Genomic DNA, 21,787 nt, shown 5'->3' on the forward strand with positions numbered 1-21,787 from the left:
GCTGCACTCCATGTTCCATCAGCCACGCTCCATCCCATGTCCCATGAAGCACGCTCCACCCCATGTTCCATCAAGCACGCTCCACTCCATGTTCCACCAAGCCCGCTCCATTTCACGTTCCATCAACCACACTCCACCCCATGTTCCATCAAGCACGCTCCACCCCATGTTCCAACAAGCACGCTCCACTCCATGTTCCATCAACCAGGCTCCATCCCATGTCCCATCAAGTACGCGCCATCCCATGATCCATCAGCCACGCTCCACTCCATGTTCCATCAAGCACGCTCCACTCCATGTTCCATCAACCACGCTCCATCCCATGTCCCATCAAGCACGCTCCACTCCAAGTTCCATCAACCACGGTCCACCCCATGTCCCATCAAGCACGCCCCACAAATGTCCCATCAAGCACGCTCCACCCCATCTTGCATCAAGCACGCTCCACCCCATGTTTCATCAAGCACCCTCCACTCCATGTTCCATCAAGCACGCTCCACTCCATGTTCCATCAAAAACGCTCCACGCCATGTTCCATCAAGCACTCTCCAGCCCATGTTCCATCAAGCACTCTCCACCTCATGTTCCATCAAACACGCTCCACTCCATGTTCCATCAAGCACGCTCCATCCCATGTCCCATCAAACACGCTCCACTCCATGTTCCATCAGCCACGCTCCACTCCATGTTCCATCAAGCACGCTCCACTCCATGTTCCATCAAGCCTGCTCCATCCCACGTTCCATCAAGCACACTCCACCCCATGTTCCATCAAGCACGCTCCACCTCATGTTCCATCAAGCACGCTCCACTCCATGTTCCATCAACCACGCTCCATCCCATGTCCCATCAAGCACGCTCCACTCCAAGTTCCATCAACCACGGTCCACCCCATGTCCCATCAAGCACGCCCCACAAATGTCCCATCAAGCACGCTCCACCCCATCTTGCATCAAGCACGCTCCACCCCATGTTCCATCAAGCACGCTCCACTCCATGTTCCATCAAGCCTGCTCCACTCCATGTTCCATCAAGCACGCTGCACTCCATGTTCCATCAAGCACGCTCCACTTTATGTTCCATCAAACATGCTACACCCCATGTCCCATCAAGCACGCTCCACTCCATGTTCCATCAAGCACGCTCCACCCCATGTTGCATCAAGCACGCTCCACCCCATGTTTCATCAAGCACGCTCCACCCCATGTTTCATCAAGCACGCTCCACTCCATGTTCCATCAAGAACGCTCCACTCCATGTTCAATCAAGCACGCTCCACCTCATGTTCCATCAAGCACGCTCCACTCCATGTTCCATCAAGCACGCTCCACTCCATGTTCCATCAAGCACGCTCCACTCCATGTTCCATCAAGCACGCTCCACCTCATGTTCCCTCAAGCACGCTCCATCCCATGTTCCATCAAGCACTCTCCACCCCATGTTCCGTCAAGCACGCTCCACTCCATGTTCCATCAAGCACGCTCCACTCCATGTTCCATCAAGCACTCTCCCCCCCATGTTCCTTCATGCACGCTCCACCTCATGTCCCATCAAACACGCTCCACTCCATGTTCCATCAAAAACGCTCCACCCCATGTTCCATAAAGCACTCTCCACCCCATGTTCCGTCAAGCACGCTCCACTCCATGTTCCATCAAGCACGATCCACTCCATGTTCCATCAAAAACGCTCCACCCCATGTTCCATCAAGCACTCTCCACCCCATGTTCCATCAAGCACGCTCCACTCCATGTCCCATCAAACACGCTCCACCCCATGTCCCATAAAGCATGCTCCACCTCATGTTCCATGAAGCACGCTCCACTCCATGTTCCATTAAACACGCTCCACCCCATGTCCCATCAACCACGCTCCACCTCATGTTCCATGAAGCACGCTCCACTCCATGTTCCATCAAGCACGCTCCACTCCATGTCCCATCAACCACGCTCCATCCCATGTCCGATCAAGCACGCTCCATCCCACGTCCCATCAAGCACGCTCCATCCCATGTCCGATCAACCATGCTCCATCCCACGTCCCATCAAGCACGCTCCACTCCATGTTCCATCAACCACGTTCCACCCCATGTCCCATCAACCACGCTCCACCCCATGTCCCATCAAGGACGCTCCACCCCATGTCCCATCAAGCACGCTCCACCCCATGTTGCATCAAGCACGCTCCACCCCATGTTTCATCAAGCACCCTCCACTCCATGTTCCATCAAGCACGCTCCACTCCATGTTCCATCAAAAACGCTCCACGCCATGTTCCATCAAGCACTCTCCACCCCATGTTCTATCAAGCACGCTCCACTCCATGTTCCATCAAGCACGCTCCACTCCATGTTCCATCAAAAACGCTCCACCCCATGTTCCATCAAGCACGCTCCACTCCATGTTCAATCAAGCACGCTCCACCTCATGTTCCATCAAGCATGCTCCACTCCATGTTCCATCAAGCACGCTCCACCCCATGTCCCATCAAGGACGCTCCACCCCATGTCCCATCAAGCACGCTCCACCCCATGTTGCATCAAGCACGCTCCACCCCATGTTTCATCAAGCACCCTCCACTCCATGTTCCATCAAGCACGCTCCACTCCATGTTCCATCAAAAACGCTCCACGCCATGTTCCATCAAGCACTCTCCACCCCATGTTCTATGAAGCACGCTCCACTCCATGTTCCATCAAGCACGCTCCACTCCATGTTCCATCAAAAACGCTCCACCCCATGTTCCATCAAGCACGCTCCACTCCATGTTCAATCAAGCACGCTCCACCTCATGTTCCATCAAGCATGCTCCACTCCATGTTCCATCAAGCACGCTCCACTCCATGTTCCATCAAGCATGCGCCATCCCATGATACATCAAGCACGCTCCACTCCATGTTCCATCAAGCACGCTCCACTCCATGTTCCATCAACCACGCTCCACCCCATGTCCCATCAAGCACGCTCCACCCCATGTTCCATCAAGCACGCTCCACCCCATGTTGCATCAAGCACGCTCCACCCCATGTTCCATCAAGCACGCTCCACTCCATGTTCCATCAAGCATGCTCCACTCCATGTTCCATCAAGCACGCTCCACTCCATGTTCCATCAAGGACGCTCCACCTCATGTTCCATCAAACACGCTCCACCCCATGTTCCATCAAGCACTCTCCACCCCATGTTCCATCAAGCACGCTCCACCTCATGTTCCTTCAAGTACGCTCCACTCCATGTTCCATCAACCATGTTCCATCCCATGTTCCATCAAGCATGCGCCATCCCATGATCCATCAAGCACGCTCCACTCCATGTTCCATCAAGCACTCTCCACCCCATGTTCCATCACGCACGCTCCACCTCATGTTCCATCAAACACGCTCCACTCCATGTTCCATCAAGCACGCTCCATCCCATGTCCCATCAAACACGCTCCACTCCATGTTCCATCAGCCACGCTCCACTCCATGTTCCATCAAGCACGCTCCACTCCATGTTCCATCAAGCCCGCTCCATCCCACGTTCCATCAAGCACACTCCACCCCATGTTCCATCAAGCACGCTCCACCTCATGTTCCATCAAGCATGCTCCACTCCATGTTCCATCAACCACGCTCCATCCCATGTCCCATCAAGCACGCTCCACTCCAAGTTCCATCAACCACGGTCCACCCCTTGTCCCATCAAGCATGCCCCACAAATGTCCCATCAAGCACGCTCCACCCCATCTTGCATCAAGCACACCCCACCCCATGTTCCATCAAGCACGCTCCACTGCATGTTCCATCAAGGCTGCTCCACTCCATGTTCCATCAAGCATGCTCCACTCCATGTTCCATCAAGCACGCTCCACTCCATGTTCCATCAAGCACGCTCCACCTCATATCCCATCAAGCACGCTCCACTCCATGTCCCATCAAACATGCTCCACCCCATGTCCCATTAAGCACGCTCCACTCCATGTTCCATCAAGCACGCTCCACTCCATGTCCCATCAGGCACGCTCCATTTCATGTTCCATCAAGCCCGCTCCATCTCACGTTCCCTCAACCACACTCCACCCCATGTTCCATCAAGCACGCTCCACTCCATGTTCCATCAAGCACGCTCCACTCCATGTCCCATCAGGCACGCTCCATTCCATGTTCCATAAAGCCCACTCCATCTCACGTTCCCTCAACCACACTCCACCCCATGTTCCATCAAGCACGCTCCAACCCATGTTCCATCAAGCACGCTCCACTCCATGTTCCATCAACCACGCTCCATCCCATGTCCCATCAAGCACGCTCCATCCCATGTCCCATCAAGCACGCTCCACCCCATGTTGCATCAAGCACGCTCCACCCCATGTTTCATCAAGCACGCTCCACTCCATGTTCCATCAAGCACGCTCCACTCCATGTTCAATCAAGCACGCTCCACCTCATGTTCCATCAAGCATGCTCCACTCCATGTTCCATCAAGCACGCTCCACTCCATGTTCCATCAAGCACGCTGCACCCCATGTTCCATCAAGCACGCTCCACTCCATGTTCCATCAAGCACGCTCCACCTCATGTTCCCTCAAGCACGCTCCATCCCATGTTCCATCAAGAACTCTCCACCCCATGTTCCGTCAAGCACGCTCCACTCCATGTTCCATCAAGCACGCCCCACTCCATGTTCCATCAAAAACGCTCCACCCCATGTTCCATCAAGCACTCTCCCCCCCATGTTCCATCATGCACGCTCCACCTCATGTCCCATCAAACACGCTCCACTCCATGTTCCATCAAAAACGCGCCACCCCATGTTCCATAAAGCACTCTCCACCCCATGTTCCGTCAAGCACGCTCCACTCCATGTTCCATCAAGCACGATCCACTCCATGTTCCATCAAAAACGCTCCACCCCATGTTCCATCAAGCACTCTCCACCCCATGTTCCATCAAGCACGCTCCACTCCATGTCCCATCAAACACGCTCCACCCCATGTCCCATAAAGCATGCTCCACCTCATGTTCCATGAAGCACGCTCCACTCCATGTTCCATCAAGCACGCTCCGCTTCATGTTCCATCAAGCACGCTCCACTCCATGTCCCATCAACCACGCTCCATCCCATGTCCGATCAATCACGCTCCATCCCACGTCCCATCAAGCACGCTCCATCCCATGTCCGATCAAGCACGCTCCATCCCACGTCCCATCAAGCACGTTCCACTCCATGTTCCATCAACCACGTTCCACCCCATGTCCCATCAACCACGCTCCACCCCATGTCCCATCAAGCACGCTCCACCCCATGTCCCATCAAGCACGCTCCACCCCATGTTGCATCAAGCACGCTCCACCCCATGTTTCATCAAGCACCCTCCACTCCATGTTCCATCAAGCACGCTCCACTCCATGTTCAATCAAGCACGCTCCACCTCATGTTCCATCATGCACGGTCCACTCCATGTTCCATCAAGCACGCTCCACTCCATGTCCCATCAAGCACGCTCCACTCCATGTTCCATCAAAAACGCTCCATCCCATGTTCCATCAAGCACTCTCCACCCCATGTTCTATCAAGCACGCTCCACTCCATGTTCCATCAAGCACGCTCCACTGCATGTTCCATCAAGGCTGCTCCACTCCATGTTCCATCAAGCATGCTCCACTCCATGTTCCATCAAGCACGCTCCACTCCATGTTCCATCAAGCACGCTCCACCTCATATCCCATCAAGCACGCTCCACTCCATGTCCCATCAAACATGCTCCACCCCATGTCCCATTAAGCACGCTCCACTCCATGTTCCATCAAGCACGCTCCACTCCATGTCCCATCAGGCACGCTCCATTTCATGTTCCATCAAGCCCGCTCCATCTCACGTTCCCTCAACCACACTCCACCCCATGTTCCATCAAGCACGCTCCACTCCATGTTCCATCAAGCACGCTCCACTCCATGTCCCATCAGGCACGCTCCATTCCATGTTCCATAAAGCCCACTCCATCTCACGTTCCCTCAACCACACTCCACCCCATGTTCCATCAAGCACGCTCCAACCCATGTTCCATCAAGCACGCTCCACTCCATGTTCCATCAACCACGCTCCATCCCATGTCCCATCAAGCACGCTCCATCCCATGTCCCATCAAGCACGCTCCACCCCATGTTGCATCAAGCACGCTCCACCCCATGTTTCATCAAGCACGCTCCACTCCATGTTCCATCAAGCACGCTCCACTCCATGTTCAATCAAGCACGCTCCACCTCATGTTCCATCAAGCATGCTCCACTCCATGTTCCATCAAGCACGCTCCACTCCATGTTCCATCAAGCACGCTGCACCCCATGTTCCATCAAGCACGCTCCACTCCATGTTCCATCAAGCACGCTCCACCTCATGTTCCCTCAAGCACGCTCCATCCCATGTTCCATCAAGAACTCTCCACCCCATGTTCCGTCAAGCACGCTCCACTCCATGTTCCATCAAGCACGCCCCACTCCATGTTCCATCAAAAACGCTCCACCCCATGTTCCATCAAGCACTCTCCCCCCCATGTTCCATCATGCACGCTCCACCTCATGTCCCATCAAACACGCTCCACTCCATGTTCCATCAAAAACGCTCCACCCCATGTTCCATAAAGCACTCTCCACCCCATGTTCCGTCAAGCACGCTCCACTCCATGTTCCATCAAGCACGATCCACTCCATGTTCCATCAAAAACGCTCCACCCCATGTTCCATCAAGCACTCTCCACCCCATGTTCCATCAAGCACGCTCCACTCCATGTCCCATCAAACACGCTCCACCCCATGTCCCATAAAGCATGCTCCACCTCATGTTCCATGAAGCACGCTCCACTCCATGTTCCATCAAGCACGCTCCGCTTCATGTTCCATCAAGCACGCTCCACTCCATGTCCCATCAACCACGCTCCATCCCATGTCCGATCAATCACGCTCCATCCCACGTCCCATCAAGCACGCTCCATCCCATGTCCGATCAAGCACGCTCCATCCCACGTCCCATCAAGCACGTTCCACTCCATGTTCCATCAACCACGTTCCACCCCATGCCCCATTAACCACGCTCCACCCCATGTCCCATCAAGCACGCTCCACCCCATGTCCCATCAAGCACGCTCCACCCCATGTTGCATCAAGCACGCTCCACCCCATGTTTCATCAAGCACCCTCCACTCCATGTTCCATCAAGCACGCTCCACTCCATGTTCAATCAAGCACGCTCCACCTCATGTTCCATCATGCACGGTCCACTCCATGTTCCATCAAGCACGCTCCACTCCATGTCCCATCAAGCACGCTCCACTCCATGTTCCATCAAAAACGCTCCATCCCATGTTCCATCAAGCACTCTCCACCCCATGTTCTATCAAGCACGCTCCACTCCATGTTCCATCAAGCTCGCTCCACTCCATGTTCCATCAAAAATGCTCCACCCCATGTTCCATCAAGCACTCTCCACCCCATGTTCCATCAAGCACGCTGCACCTCATGTTCCATCAAGCACGCTCCACTCCATGTTCCATCAACCATGTTCCACCCCATGTTCCATCAAGCATGCGCCATCCCATGATCCATCAAGCACGATCCACTCCATGTTCCATCAAGCACGCTCCATTCCATGTTCCATCAACCACGCTCCACCCCACGTCCCATCAAGCACGCTCCACCCCATGTTCCATCAAGCACGCTCCACCCCATGTTGCATCAAGCACGCTCCACCCCATGTTCCATCAAGCACGCTCCACTCCATGTTCCATCAAGCATGCTCCACTCCATGTTTCATCAAGCACGCTCCACTCCATGTTCCATCAAGGACGCTCCACCTCATGTTCCATCAAGCACGCTCCACTCCATGTTCCATCAACCAAGCTCCACTCCATGTTCGATCAAGCCCGCTCCACCCCATGTTCCATCAAGCACGCTCCACTCCATGTTCGATCAAGCATACTCCACCTCATGTTCCATCAAGCATGCTCCATCCCATGTTTCATCAAGCACGCTCCACTCCATGTTCCATCAACCACGCTCCATCCCATGTTCCATCAACCACGCTCCACCACATGTCCCATCAAGCACGCTCCACTCCATGTTCCATCAAGCACGCTCCACCCCATGTTCCATCAAGCACTCTCCACCCCATGTTTCATCAAGCGCGCTCCACCTCATGTTCCATCAAACACGCTCCACTCCATGTTCCATCAAGCACGTTCCATCCCATGTCCCATCAAACACGCTCCACTCCATGTTCCATCAGCCATGCTCCACTCCATGTTCCATCATTCACGCTCCACTCCATGTTCCATCAAGCCCGCTCCATCCCACGTTCCATCAAGCACACTCCACCCCATGTTCCATCAAGCACGCTCCACTCCATGTTCCATCAACCACGCTCCATCCCATGTCCCATCAAGCACGCGCCATCCCATGATCCATCAAGCATGCTCCACTCCATGTTCCATCAAGCACGCTCCACTCCATGTTCCATCAGCCATGCTCCACTCCATGTTCCATCATTCACGCTCCACTCCATGTTCCATCAAGCCCGCTCCATCCCACGTTCCATCAAGCACACTCCACCCCATGTTCCATCAAGCACGCTCCACCCCATGTTCCATCAAGCACGCTCCACTCCATGTTCCATCAACCACGCTCCATCCCATGTCCCATCAAGCACGTGCCATCCCATGATCCATCAAGCACGCTCCACTCCATGTTCCATCAAGCACGCTTCACTCCAAGTTCCATCAACCACGCTCCACCCCATGTCCCATCAAGCACGCGCCACCCATGTCCCATCAAGCACGCTCCACCCCATCTTGCATCAACCACGCTCCACCCCATGTTCCATCAAGCACGCTCCACTCCATGTTCCATCAAGCCTGCTCCACTCCATGTTCCATCAAGCACGCTCCACTCCATGTTCCATCAAGCACGCTCCACTCCATGTTCCATCAAGCACGCTCCATCTCATGTCCCATCAAGCACGCTCCACTCCATGTCCCATCAAACATTCTCCACCCCATGTCCCATCAAGCACGCTCCACTCCATGTGCCATCAAGCACGCTCCATCCCATGTCCCATCAAGCACGCTCCATCCCATGTCCCATCAAGCACGCTCCACTCCATGTTCCATCAACCACGTTCCACCCCATGTTCCATCAACCACGCTCCACCCCATGTCCCATCAAGCACGCTCCACCCCATGTCCCATCAAGCACGCTCCACCCCATGTTGCATCAAGCACGCTCCACCCCATGTTTCATCAAGCACGCTCCACTCCATGTTCCATCAAGCACGCTCCACTCCATGTTCAATCAAGCACGCTCCACCTCATGTTCCATCAAGCACGCTCCACTCCATGTTCCATCAAGCACGCTCCACTCCATGTTCCATCAAGCACGCTCCACCTCATGTTCCCTCAAGCACGCTCCATCCCATGTTCCATCAAGCACTCTCCACCCCATGCTCCGTCAAGTACGCTCCACTCCATGTTCCATCAAGCACGCTCCACTCCATGCTCCATCAAAAACGCTCCACCCCATGTTCCATCAAGCACTCTCCCCCCCATGTTCCATCATGCACCCTCCACCTCATGTCCCATCAAACACGCTCCACTCCATGTTCCATCAAAAACGCTCCACCCCATGTTCCATAAAGCACTCTCCTCCCCATGTTCCGTCAAGCACGCTCCACTCCATGTTCCATCAAGCACGATCCACTCCATGTTCCATTAAAAACGCTCCACCCCATGTTCCATCAAGCACTCTCCACCCCATGTTCCATCAAGCACGCTCCACTCCATGTCCCATCAAACACGCTCCACCCCATGTCCCATCAAGCACGCTCCACCTCATGTTCCATGAAGCACGCTCCACTCCATGTTCCATCAAGCACGCTCCACTCCATGTTCCATCAAGCACGCTCCGCTCCATGTTCCATCAAGCACGCTCCACTCCATGTTCAATCAAGCACGCTCCACCTCATGTTCCATCAAGCACGTTCTACTCCATGTTCCATAAAGCACGCTCCACCCCATGTTCCATCAAGCACCCTCCACCTCATGTTCCATTAAGCACGCTCCACTCCATGTCCCATCAACCACGCTCCACCTCATGATCCATCAAGCACGCTCCACTCCATGTTCCATCAAGCACGCTCCACTCCAAGTTCCATCAACCACGCTCCACCCCATGTCCCATCAAGCACGCTCCACCCATGTCCCATCAAGCACGCTCCACCCCATCTTGCATCAACCACGCTCCACCCCATGTTCCATCAAGCACGCTTCACTCCATGTTCCATCAAGCCTGCTCCACTCCATGTTCCATCAAGCACGCTCCACTCCATGTTCCATCAAGCACGCTCCACTCCATGTTCCATCAAGCACGCTCCATCTCATGTCCCATCAAGCACGCTCCACTCCATGTCCCATCAAACATTCTCCACCCCATGTCCCATCAAGCACGCTCCACTCCATGTTCCATCAAGCACGCTCCATCCCATGTCCCATCAAACACGCTCCATCCCATGTCCCATCAAGCACGCTCCACTCCATTTTCCATCAACCACGTTCCACCCCATGTTCCATCAACCATGTTCCACCCCATGTCCCATCAAGCACGCTCCACCCCATGTCCCATCAAGCACGCTCCACCCCATGTTGCATCAAGCACGCTCCACCCCATGTTTCATCAAGCACGCTCCACTCCATGTTCCATCAAGCACGCTCCACTCCATGTTCAATCAAGCACGCTCCACCTCATGTTCCATCAAGCACGCTCCACTCCATGTTCTATCAAGCACGCTCCACTCCATGTTCCATCAAGCACGCTCCACCTCATGTTCCCTCAAGCACGCTCCATCCCATGTTCCATCAAGCACTCTCCACCCCATGCTCCGTCAAGTACGCTCCACTCCATGTTCCATCAAGCACGCTCCACTCCATGCTCCATCAAAAACGCTCCACCCCATGTTCCATCAAGCACTCTCCCCCCCATGTTCCATCATGCACCCTCCACCTCATGTCCCATCAAACACGCTCCACTCCATGTTCCATCAAAAACGCTCCACCCCATGTTCCATAAAGCACTCTCCTCCCCATGTTCCGTCAAGCACGCTCCACTCCATGTTCCATCAAGCACGATCCACTCCATGTTCCATCAAAAACGCTCCACCCCATGTTCCATCAAGCACTCTCCACCCCATGTTCCATCAAGCACGCTCCACTCCATGTCCCATCAAACACGCTCCACCCCATGTCCCATCAAGCACGCTCCACCTCATGTTCCATGAAGCACGCTCCACTCCATGTTCCATCAAGCACGCTCCACTCCATGTTCCATCAAGCACGCTCCGCTCCATGTTCCATCAAGCACGCTCCACTCCATGTTCAATCAAGCACGCTCCACCTCATGTTCCATCAAGCACGTTCTACTCCATGTTCCATAAAGCACGCTCCACCCCATGTTCCATCAAGCACCCTCCACCTCATGTTCCATTATGCACGCTCCACTCCATGTCCCATCAACCACGCTCCACCTCATGATCCATCAAGCACGCTCCACTCCATGTTCCATCAAGCACGCTCCACTCCAAGTTCCATCAACCACGCTCCACCCCATGTCCCATCAAGCACGCTCCACCCATGTCCCATCAAGCACGCTCCACCCCATCTTGCATCAACCACGCTCCACCCCATGTTCCATCAAGCACGCTTCACTCCATGTTCCATCAAGCCTGCTCCACTCCATGTTCCATCAAGCACGCTCCACTCCATGTTCCATCAAGCACGCTCCACTCCATGTTCCATCAAGCACGCTCCATCTCATGTCCCATCAAGCACGCTCCACTCCATGTCCCATCAAACATTCTCCACCCCATGTCCCATCAAGCACGCTCCACTCCATGTTCCATCAAGCACGCTCCATCCCATGTCCCATCAAGCACGCTCCATCCCATGTCCCATCAAGCACGCTCCACTCCATTTTCCATCAACCACGTTCCACCCCATGTTCCATCAACCATGTTCCACCCCATGTCCCATCAAGCACGCTCCACCCCATGTCCCATCAAGCACGCTCCACCCCATGTTGCATCAAGCACGCTCCACCCCATGTTTCATCAAGCACGCTCCACTCCATGTTCCATCAAGCACGCTCCACTCCATGTTCAATCAAGCACGCTCCACCTCATGTTCCATCAAGCACGCTCCACTCCATGTTCTATCAAGCACGCTCCACTCCATGTTCCATCAAGCACGCTCCACCTCATGTTCCCTCAAGCACGCTCCATCCCATGTTCCATCAAGCACTCTCCACCCCATGCTCCGTCAAGCACGCTCCACTCCATGTTCCATCAAGCACGCTCCACTCCATGCTCCATCAAAAACGCTCCACCCCATGTTCCATCAAGCACTCTCCCCCCCATGTTCCATCATGCACCCTCCACCTCATGTCCCATCAAACACGCTCCACTCCATGTTCCATCAAAAACGCTCCACCCCATGTTCCATAAAGCACTCTCCTCCCCATGTTCCGTCAAGCACGCTCCACTCCATGTTCCATCAAGCACGATCCACTCCATGTTCCATCAAAAACGCTCCACCCCATGTTCCATCAAGCACTCTCCACCCCATGTTCCATCAAGCACGCTCCACTCCATGTCCCATCAAACACGCTCCACCCAATGTCCCATCAAGCACGCTCCACCTCATGTTCCATGAAGCACGCTCCACTCCATGTTCCATCAAGCACGCTCCACTCCATGTTCCATCAAGCACGCTCCGCTCCATGTTCCATCAAGCACGCTCCACTCCATGTTCCATCAAGCACGCTCCACTCCATGTTCAATCAAGCACGCTCCACCTCATGTTCCATCAAGCAAGCTCTACTCCATGTTCCATAAAGCACGCTCCACCCCATGTTCCATCAAGCACCCTCCACCTCATGTTCCATTAAGCACGCTCCACTCCATGTCCCATCAACCACGCTCCACCTCATGTTCCATCATGCACGGTCCACTCCATGTTCCATCAAGCACGCTCCACTCCATGTCCCATCAAGCACGCTCCACTCCATGTTCCATCAAAAACGCTCCATTCCATGTTCCATCAAGCACTCTCCACCCCATGTTCTATCAAGCATGCTCCACTCCATGTTCCATCAAGCACGCTCCACTCCATGTTCCATCAAAAACGCTCCACCCCATGTTCCATCAAGCACTCTCCACCCCATGTTCCATCAAGCACGCTCCACCTCATGTTCCATCAAGCACGCTCCACTCCATGTTCCATCAACCATGTTCCACCCCATGTTCCATCAAGCATGCGCCATCCCATGATCCATCAAGAACGCTCCACTCCATGTTCCATCAAGCACGCTCCATTCCATGTTCCATCAACCACGCTCCACCCCACGTCCCATCAAGCACGCTCCACCCCATGTTCCATCAAGCACGCTCCACCCCATGTTGCATCAAGCATGCTCCACCCCATGTTCCATCAAGCACGCTCCACTCCATGTTCCATCAAGCATGCTCCACTCCACGTTTCATCAAGCACGCTCCACTCCATGTTCCATCAAGGACGCTCCACCTCATGTTCCATCAAGCACGCTCCACCCCATGTTCCATCAAGCACGCTCCACTCCATGTTCGATCAAGCATACTCCACCTCATGTTCCATCAAGCATGCTCCATCCCATGTTTCATCAAGCACGCTCCACTCCATGTTCCATCAACCACGCTCCATCCCATGTTCCATCAACCACGCTCCACCCCATGTCCCATCAAGCACGCTCCACTCCATGTTCCATCAAGCACGCTCCACCCCATGTTCCATCAAGCACTCTCCACCCCATGTTCCATCAAGCACGCTCCACCTAATGTTCCATCAAACACGCTCCACTCCATGTTCCATCAAGCACGCTCCATCCCATGTCCCATCAAACGCGCTCCACTCCATGTTCCATCAGCCATGCTCCACTCCATGTTCCATTATTCACGCTCCACTCCATGTTCCATCAAGCCCGCTCCATCCCACGTTCCATCAAGCACACTCCACCCCATGTTCCATCAAGCACGCTCCACCCCATGTTCCATCAAGCACGCTCCACTCCATGTTCCATCAACCACGATCCATCCCATGTCCCATCAAGCACGCGCCATCCCATGATCCATCAAGCACGCTCCACTCCATGTTCCATCAAGCACGCTCCACTCCAAGTTCCATCAACCACGCTCCACCCCATGTCCCATCAAGCACGCTCCACCCATGTCCCATCAAGCACGCTCCACCCCATCTTGCATCAACCACGCTCCACCCCATGTTCCATCAAGCACGCTCCACTCCATGTTCCATCAAGCCTGCTCCACTCCATGTTCCATCAAGCACGCTCCACTCCATGTTCCATCAAGCACGCTCCACTCCATGTTCCATCAAGCACGCTCCATCTCATGTCCCATCAAGCCCGCTCCACTCCATGTCCCATCAAACATTCTCCACCCCATGTCCCATCAAGCACGCTCCACTCCATGTTCCATCAACCACGTTCCACCCCATGTTCCATCAACCACGCTCCACCCCATGTCCCATCAAGCACGCTCCACCCCATGTCCCATCAAGCACGCTCCACCCCATGTTGCATCAAGCACGCTCCACCCCATGTTTCATCAAGCACGCTCCACTCCATGTTCCATCAAGCACGCTCCACTCCATGTTCAATCAAGCACGCTCCACCTCATGTTCCATCAAGCACGCTCCACTCCATGTTCCATCAAGCATGCTCCACTCCATGTTCCATTAAGCACGCTCCACCTCATGTTCCCTCAAGCACGCTCCATCCCATGTTCCATCAAGCACTCTCCACCCCATGCTCCGTCAAGCACACTCCACTCCATGTTCCATCAAGCACGCTCCACTCCATGCTCCATCAAAAACGCTCCACCCCATGTTCCATCAAGCACTCTCCCCCCCATGTTCCATCATGCACCCTCCACCTCATGTCCCATCAAACACGCTCCACTCCATGTTCCATCAAAAACGCTCCACCCCATGTTCCATAAAGCACTCTCCTCCCCATGTTCCGTCAAGCACGCTCCACTCCATGTTCCATCAAGCACGATCCACTCCATGTTCCATCAAAAACGCTCCACCCCATGTTCCATCAAGCACTCTCCACCCCATGTTCCATCAAGCACGCTCCACTCCATGTCCCATCAAACACGCTCCGCCCCATGTCCCATCAAGCACGCTCCACCTCATGTTCCATGAAGCACGCTCCACTCCATGTTCCATCAAGCACGCTCCACTCCATGTTCCATCAAGCACGCTCCGCTCCATGTTCCATCAAGCACGCTCCACTCCATGTTCCATCAAGCACGCTCCACTCCATGATCAATCAAGCACGCTCCACCTCATGTTCCATCAAGCATGCTCTACTCCATGTTCCATAAAGCACGCTCCACCCCATGTTCCATCAAGCACCCTCCACCTCATGTTCCATTAAGCACGCTCCACTCCATGTCCCATCAACCACGCTCCATCCCATGTCCGATCAAGCACGCTCCATCCCACGTCCCATCAAGCACGCTCCACTCCATGTTCCATCAACCACGCTCCACCCCATGTCCCATCACGCACGCTCCACCCCATGTCCCATCAAGCACGCTCCACCCCATGTTGCATCAAGCACGCTCCACCCCATGTTCCATCAAGCACGCTCCACTCCATGTCCCATCAAGCACGCTCCACCTCATGTTCCCTCAAGCACGCTCCACTCCATGTTCCATCAAGAACGCTCCACTCCATGTTCCATCAAAAACGCTCCACCCCATGTTCCATCAAGCACTCTCCACCCCATGTTCCATCAAGCACGCTCTCCTCCATGTTCCATCAAGCACGCTCCACTCCATGTTCCATCAAAAACGCTCCACCCCATGTTCCATCAAGCACTCTCCACCCCATGTTCCATCAAGCACGCTCCACGTCATGTTCCATCAAGCACGCTCCACTCCATGTCCCATCAAGCATGCTCCATGCCATGTCCCATCAAGCACGCTCTACTCCATGTTCCATAAACCATGCTCCATCCCATGTCCCATCAAGCATGCTCCACCCCATGTTCCATCAACCACGCTCCACTCCATGTTCCATCAAGCATACTCCATCCCATGTCCCAACAAACACGCTCCACTCCATGTTCCATCAACCACGCTCCATCCCATGTCCCATCAAGCACGCTCCATCCCATGTTCCATCAAGCACGCTCCACTCCATGTTCCATCAAGCCCGCTCCATCCCATGTTCCATCAACCACACTCTACACCATGTTCCATCAAGCACCCTCCACCCCATGTTCCATCAAGCACGCTCCACTCCATGTTCCATCAAGCTCGCTCCACTCCATGTTCCATCAAGCACGCTCCACCTCATGTTCCTTGAAGCACCCTCCACTCCATGTTCCATCAAGCACGCTCCACCCCATGTTCCATCAAGCACGCTCCATCCCATGTTCCATCAAGCACGCTCCACTCCATGTTCCATGAAACACGCTCCACTCCATGTTCCATCAAGCACGCTCCACTCCATGTTCCATCAAACATGCTCCACCCCATGTTCCATCAAGCACACTCCACTCCATGTTCCATCAAGCACTCTCCACCCCATGTTCCATCAAGCACGCTCCACTCCATGTCCCATCAAGCACGCTCCACCTCATGTTCCATCAAGCACGCTCCACTCCATGTTCCATCAAGCACGCTCCACTCCATGTTCCATCAAGCACGCTCCACCTCATGTTCCCTCAAGCACGCTCCACTCCATGTTCCATCAAGAACGCTCCACTCCATGTTCCATCAAAAACGCTCCACCCCATGTTCCATCAAGCACTCTCCACCCCATGTTCCATCAAGCACGCTCTCCTCCATGTTCCATCAAGCACGCTCCACTCCATGTTCCATCAAAAACGCTCCACCCCATGTTCCATCAAGCACTCTCCACCCCATGTTCCATCAAGCACGCTCCACGTCATGTTCCATCAAGCACGCTCCACTCCATGTCCCATCAAGCACGCTCCATGCCATGTCCCATCAAGCACGCTCTACTCCATGTTCCATAAACCATGCTCCATCCCATGTCCCATCAAGCATGCTCCACCCCATGTTCCATCAACCACGCTCCACTCCATGTTCCATCAAGCATACTCCATCCCATGTCCCAACAAACACGCTCCACTCCATGTTCCATCAACCACGCTCCATCCCATGTCCCATCAAGCACGCTCCATCCCATGTTCCATCAAGCACGCTCCACTCCATGTTCCATCAAGCCCGCTCCATCCCATGTTCCATCAACCACACTCTACACCATGTTCCATCAAGCACCCTCCACCCCATGTTCCATCAAGCACGCTCCACTCCATGTTCCATCAAGCTCGCTCCACTCCATGTTCCATCAAGCACGCTCCACCTCATGTTCCTTGAAGCTCCCTCCACTCCATGTTCCATCAAGCACGCTCCAACCCATGTTCCATCAAGCACGCTCCATCCCATGTTCCATCAAGCACGCTCCACTCCATGTTCCATGAAACACGCTCCACTCCATGTTCCATCAAGCACGCTCCACTCCATGTTCCATCAAACATGCTCCACCCCATGTTCCATCAAGCACACTCCACTCCATGTTCCATCAAGCACTCTCCACCCCATGTTCCATCAAGCACGCTCCACTCCATGTCCCATCAAGCACGATCCATCCCATGTCCCATCAAACACGCTCCACTCTATGTTCCATAAACAATGCTCCATCCCATGTTCCATCAACCACGCTCCACTCCATGTCCCATCAAGCACGCTCCACCCCATGTCCCATCAAGCACGCTTCACCCCATGTCCCATCAAGCACGCTCCACCCCATGTCCCATCTAGCTGACGCTTGCTGCATTCCCCAGGATTGTTTCAATCCCGCAGCTTCCTCCTCCCCTCCCTCTCCCTCCCCTCTCTGCCCGTGCCCCCCCCCCCCAACCTCCAGGGCTCGCGTACGCCCTGCTGGCATTGGTGCCCCCCGTGAATGGCCTCTACTCGTCCTTCTACCCCCCGCTCGTCTACTGCCTGCTCGGCACGTCCCGCCACATCTCCGTGGGTGAGGGTGGACGCCCGAATTCACTCAGCCGCCAAGTCGCTCACCTCCTCGCTCGCTCAGTCATTCAGCCGCCGCTCACCACTCAGTCGCTCACCTACTCGGTCACTCAGTCGCTCACCGAACCACTCGCTCGCCTACTCAGTCGTTCACCCACCTTCTTCTCACCTCCCACTCCCACCCTCACTCACCCACGCGTCCTTACCACCTTCGACCCCTCGCTGCCACTTGTAGGCCTCTTCCCCGTGGTCAGCCTCATGGTTGGCACCGTGACCGTCCGCCTGGTCCCCGACGATGGGGGGGCAGTTGCTTTGGAGACGGGAAACGGGACCCTGGGAAACGCCACCGTGGCCACGCCGAGCGACATGGACGCGCGGCGAGTGGCAGTGGCTGCCAGCGTCACCTGCCTGGTGGGGATCATACAGGTGAGACGGGGACGCGTGGTGGGTGCATGGGGTGCACGTGCCAATAACACGTGGTAGGTGTGTGCTACAAAGACAAAGATTCCCCGTATAGCCTTAACATACTGTTGGGGCAAGTGATGTTAATGAGCATCTTATGAAGGCCGGAACGGCACACGAGCGGATGGGTGGCCAGCACCACGCCCGGCCGTCTTTGTCTCCCCAGTGGCGGTGCTTACACACCAGAACCAGGTACTCATTTGAGGCTGAGTCGACCTCAGAGAGGCCCAGGACCGTTTCAGACAATTGTCACTCACTGGTGTTGGTGGCCTTGAGCGGGAATCGAACTCGGGTCGCCGGGTTCGTAACGCAGCGCACTAACCCCTACACTACCGCTCTCCTACATGGATCTGTGTGCGTGCGTCAAACAAGAACATCCAACAGAACATCCAACAGATGTTCTTGTTTGGGCCCAGCGAGCACCCAAGATGTGTTGGGTGCGCCGATGCCAGAGCAGCGTGTTGGTGTTGACAAGTCCATCGAGTATTACTATTGTTACACATGGCTTTGCCTAAATGAATGCATGTGTGTGTGTAGGTGTATGCATGTGTGTGTGTAGGTGTATCCATGTGTCTGTGTGTGTAGGTGTATGCATGTGTGTGTAGGTGTATGCATGTGTGTGTGTAGGTGTATGCATGTGTGTGTGTAGGTGTATGCATGTGTGTGTAAGCATGTGTGTGTAAGCATGTGTGTGTGTAGCGGTTAGCGTGCTGCGCTATGAACCTGGCGACCCGGGTTCGATTCCCGCTCACGGCCAACACCAATGACGATTATCTGAACCGGTCCCGGGCCTCCCCTAGGTCGACTCAGCCTCGAATGAGTACCTAGTGCGGTGGATAAAAACATTGCCACTGGGGAGACAAAGGCGGTCGGGCGTGGTGCTGGCCACCCACCCCCTCGTGTACCGTTCCGGCCTTCATAGGTGCTCGCTAACAGCACTTGCCCCTACAGTCTGTTAAGGCTATACGGGGGATCTTTGTCTTTGTGTAGGTGTATGCATGTGTCTGTGTGTGTAGGTGTATGTGTGTGTAGGTGTATGCATTTGTGTGTGTGTAGGTGTATGCATGTGTCTGTGTGTGTAGGTGTATGCATGTGTGTGTGTGTAGGTGTATGCATGTCCGGCAAAACAACCCCCTACCTCCTCGCGGTGCCGGATGGGCAACTCTGTCGTGGACAGCGCTGTGGGGGGAGATCCAATTTTGATTGGCTCCTCCCCTCATGGCATATGTGTCCACCACAGGGGCTAAACGGGGGCTCTGGACGGGTGCGAGGGGCTGGTAACCCCTCCACCTTCAATTAATTACCACGAAACTACGAATTAAACTGAAATATGTAACAACTAAGCTTGTGCCGGAGGCCCCGGGGGGCCAGGCGTCTATGACGTCTCCTGGCCAAACCCCAATTGGCGGAGCCAGGAGATTGAATACCTACCCTCGGGGCTACTCCAGAAACAACGAAAAGCCACTACGGTTGGCCACGTGGAATGTTCGAACGCTCACTGCAGAGGAGAGGCTGCCACTCCTCTGTCGGGAGCTGGACCGGTACCGCCTGGATCTATGCGGCATTCAGGAGGTCCGGTGGACCGGCTCTGGCTCCTGCCACCATGAGGGGTGGACAGTCCTCTACTCGGGGCACCAGACTGCCAAACAACAGGGTGTGGGTCTTCTTTTGAACAAAAGAATGAAGGGGGCGTGGGAGCGTGGCGGTGAGGTGTGGGAAGCTGTAAGCCCCAGGCTACTTTGGGCTCGCCTTCCCATCAACCGGAGGCGAGGAATGGTGGTCGTGGTTACTTATGCCCCCACCGAAGATGAACATCCGTGGAGGGATGCAGGCAAAGCCGATGAGTCAGATGCCTTCTATGACCTCCTGTCACAGGTGCTGGCTAAAGTGGCCCCTCGGGATAGAGTCATCATGTTGGGTGACTTCAATGCCCGAGTTGGTCATGATACCGGCACCTGGTCTGGAGTGATTGGAGGGCATGGGCCAGATCAGCTCAATAACAACGGTAGGAGGCTGCTAGATTTTTGTGCAGCCCATGGGCTTGTAATTACCAACACGCTGTTCCGGCATCGGCGCATCCACACAACATCATGGATGCATGCCGGGTCCAAGCAAGAACATCTGCTGGACTACATAGTGACGGACCAGCGAATGCGAGCCCATGTCCTTGACACCAGGACCTACCGTGGAGCTGATCTACCCTCTGACCATCGACTAGTCATCTGTAAGATGCGCCTGCCATTCTTCCACTCCGGTGGTGGGTGTACACCCAGGACCCCATTCCAACCTAAAGTGGCCTGGTCTCAGTTATCTGATGAAAGTTGCAAGCGAGAATTTCATCATCGCTTGCGGCTGGGATTGGCATCGTCCCCGACTCCTCCTGATGTCGAGGGTAAATGGGCGAGGTTTAGGACTGTGACTCATGCAGCTGCAATGGCTGCTTTGGGTACGTGGTCCAGACCTCCCCAGACACCCTGGATGACAGAGGAGTTGTTCACGATGGTTGAGAAAAAGCGACAGGCCCACTGTCATCGGCTACAGAATCCCACGTCAGAGAATGAGGAGGCTTACCGCAGCCTTCGCTCGGAGGTTCGGAGAGCCGTGAGGCGCTGCAAGGATGGGTGGTGGTCGCGGGTTGCTGAGGAGATGGAGTCTGCCTCAGTGGCCCGTGATCACAAATCTCTATTTAACTCCATCAAAAAAGTAACCTGCAGCGCCACACCTATTACCATCATTAGGGGAAAAAACGGTGATCCAATTTCCGACCCCCAGGAACAGGTTCGCAGATTTGCTGAGCATTTCTGTGAGGTCCTGGGGGAGGGAAAATCCCTCAGCCAGGAAAACATCGTGGCACAAAGTGAGGATGACCCTGCTGAGGCTGCGGTGCCTCAAATATTGGATGAAGTCACCCCCTGTGAGTGGCTGGCTGAGGTGCCATCTGCTGAGGAAGTATTGAAGGCGATCCGGAGTCTGAGACCAGGAAAGGCAGCGGGCAGAGATGATCTCCCAAGCGAAATGCTGAGGGAGGGTGGCGTTTGTGCACAGACTGCCCTATATGACATCATAACAACAGTCTGGACCACTGGACGGGTTCCGCAGGATTGGAAGGATGCCCTGGTGGTCCCCCTTTTTAAGAAGGGGGACCGCACAGACTGTAACAACTACAGGGGCATCTCACTCCTCAG

General features: G+C 54.7%; 1 protein-coding gene across 3 annotated transcripts in view; it reads left to right on the top strand.

The window, feature by feature from the left end:
* The window catches only part of LOC116949463 (pendrin-like), a 176,738-nt gene that overhangs the window by 42,309 nt on the left and 112,642 nt on the right, over positions 1-21,787 (top strand). For all 3 annotated transcript variants that reach the window (XM_076072136.1, XM_076072135.1, XM_076072134.1), the window contains 2 exons: positions 18,034-18,144; positions 18,376-18,566. In XM_076072136.1, the coding sequence (XP_075928251.1) occupies positions 18,034-18,144; positions 18,376-18,566 (302 nt within the window). The remainder of the gene's footprint in view (positions 1-18,033; positions 18,145-18,375; positions 18,567-21,787) is intronic.

This window comes from Petromyzon marinus, chromosome 36 (assembly GCF_048934315.1).
Source record: "Petromyzon marinus isolate PM22_M1 ecotype Great Lakes invasive population chromosome 36, UKy_Petmar_22M1.pri1.0, whole genome shotgun sequence".
NCBI lineage: Eukaryota > Metazoa > Chordata > Hyperoartia > Petromyzontiformes > Petromyzontidae > Petromyzon > Petromyzon marinus.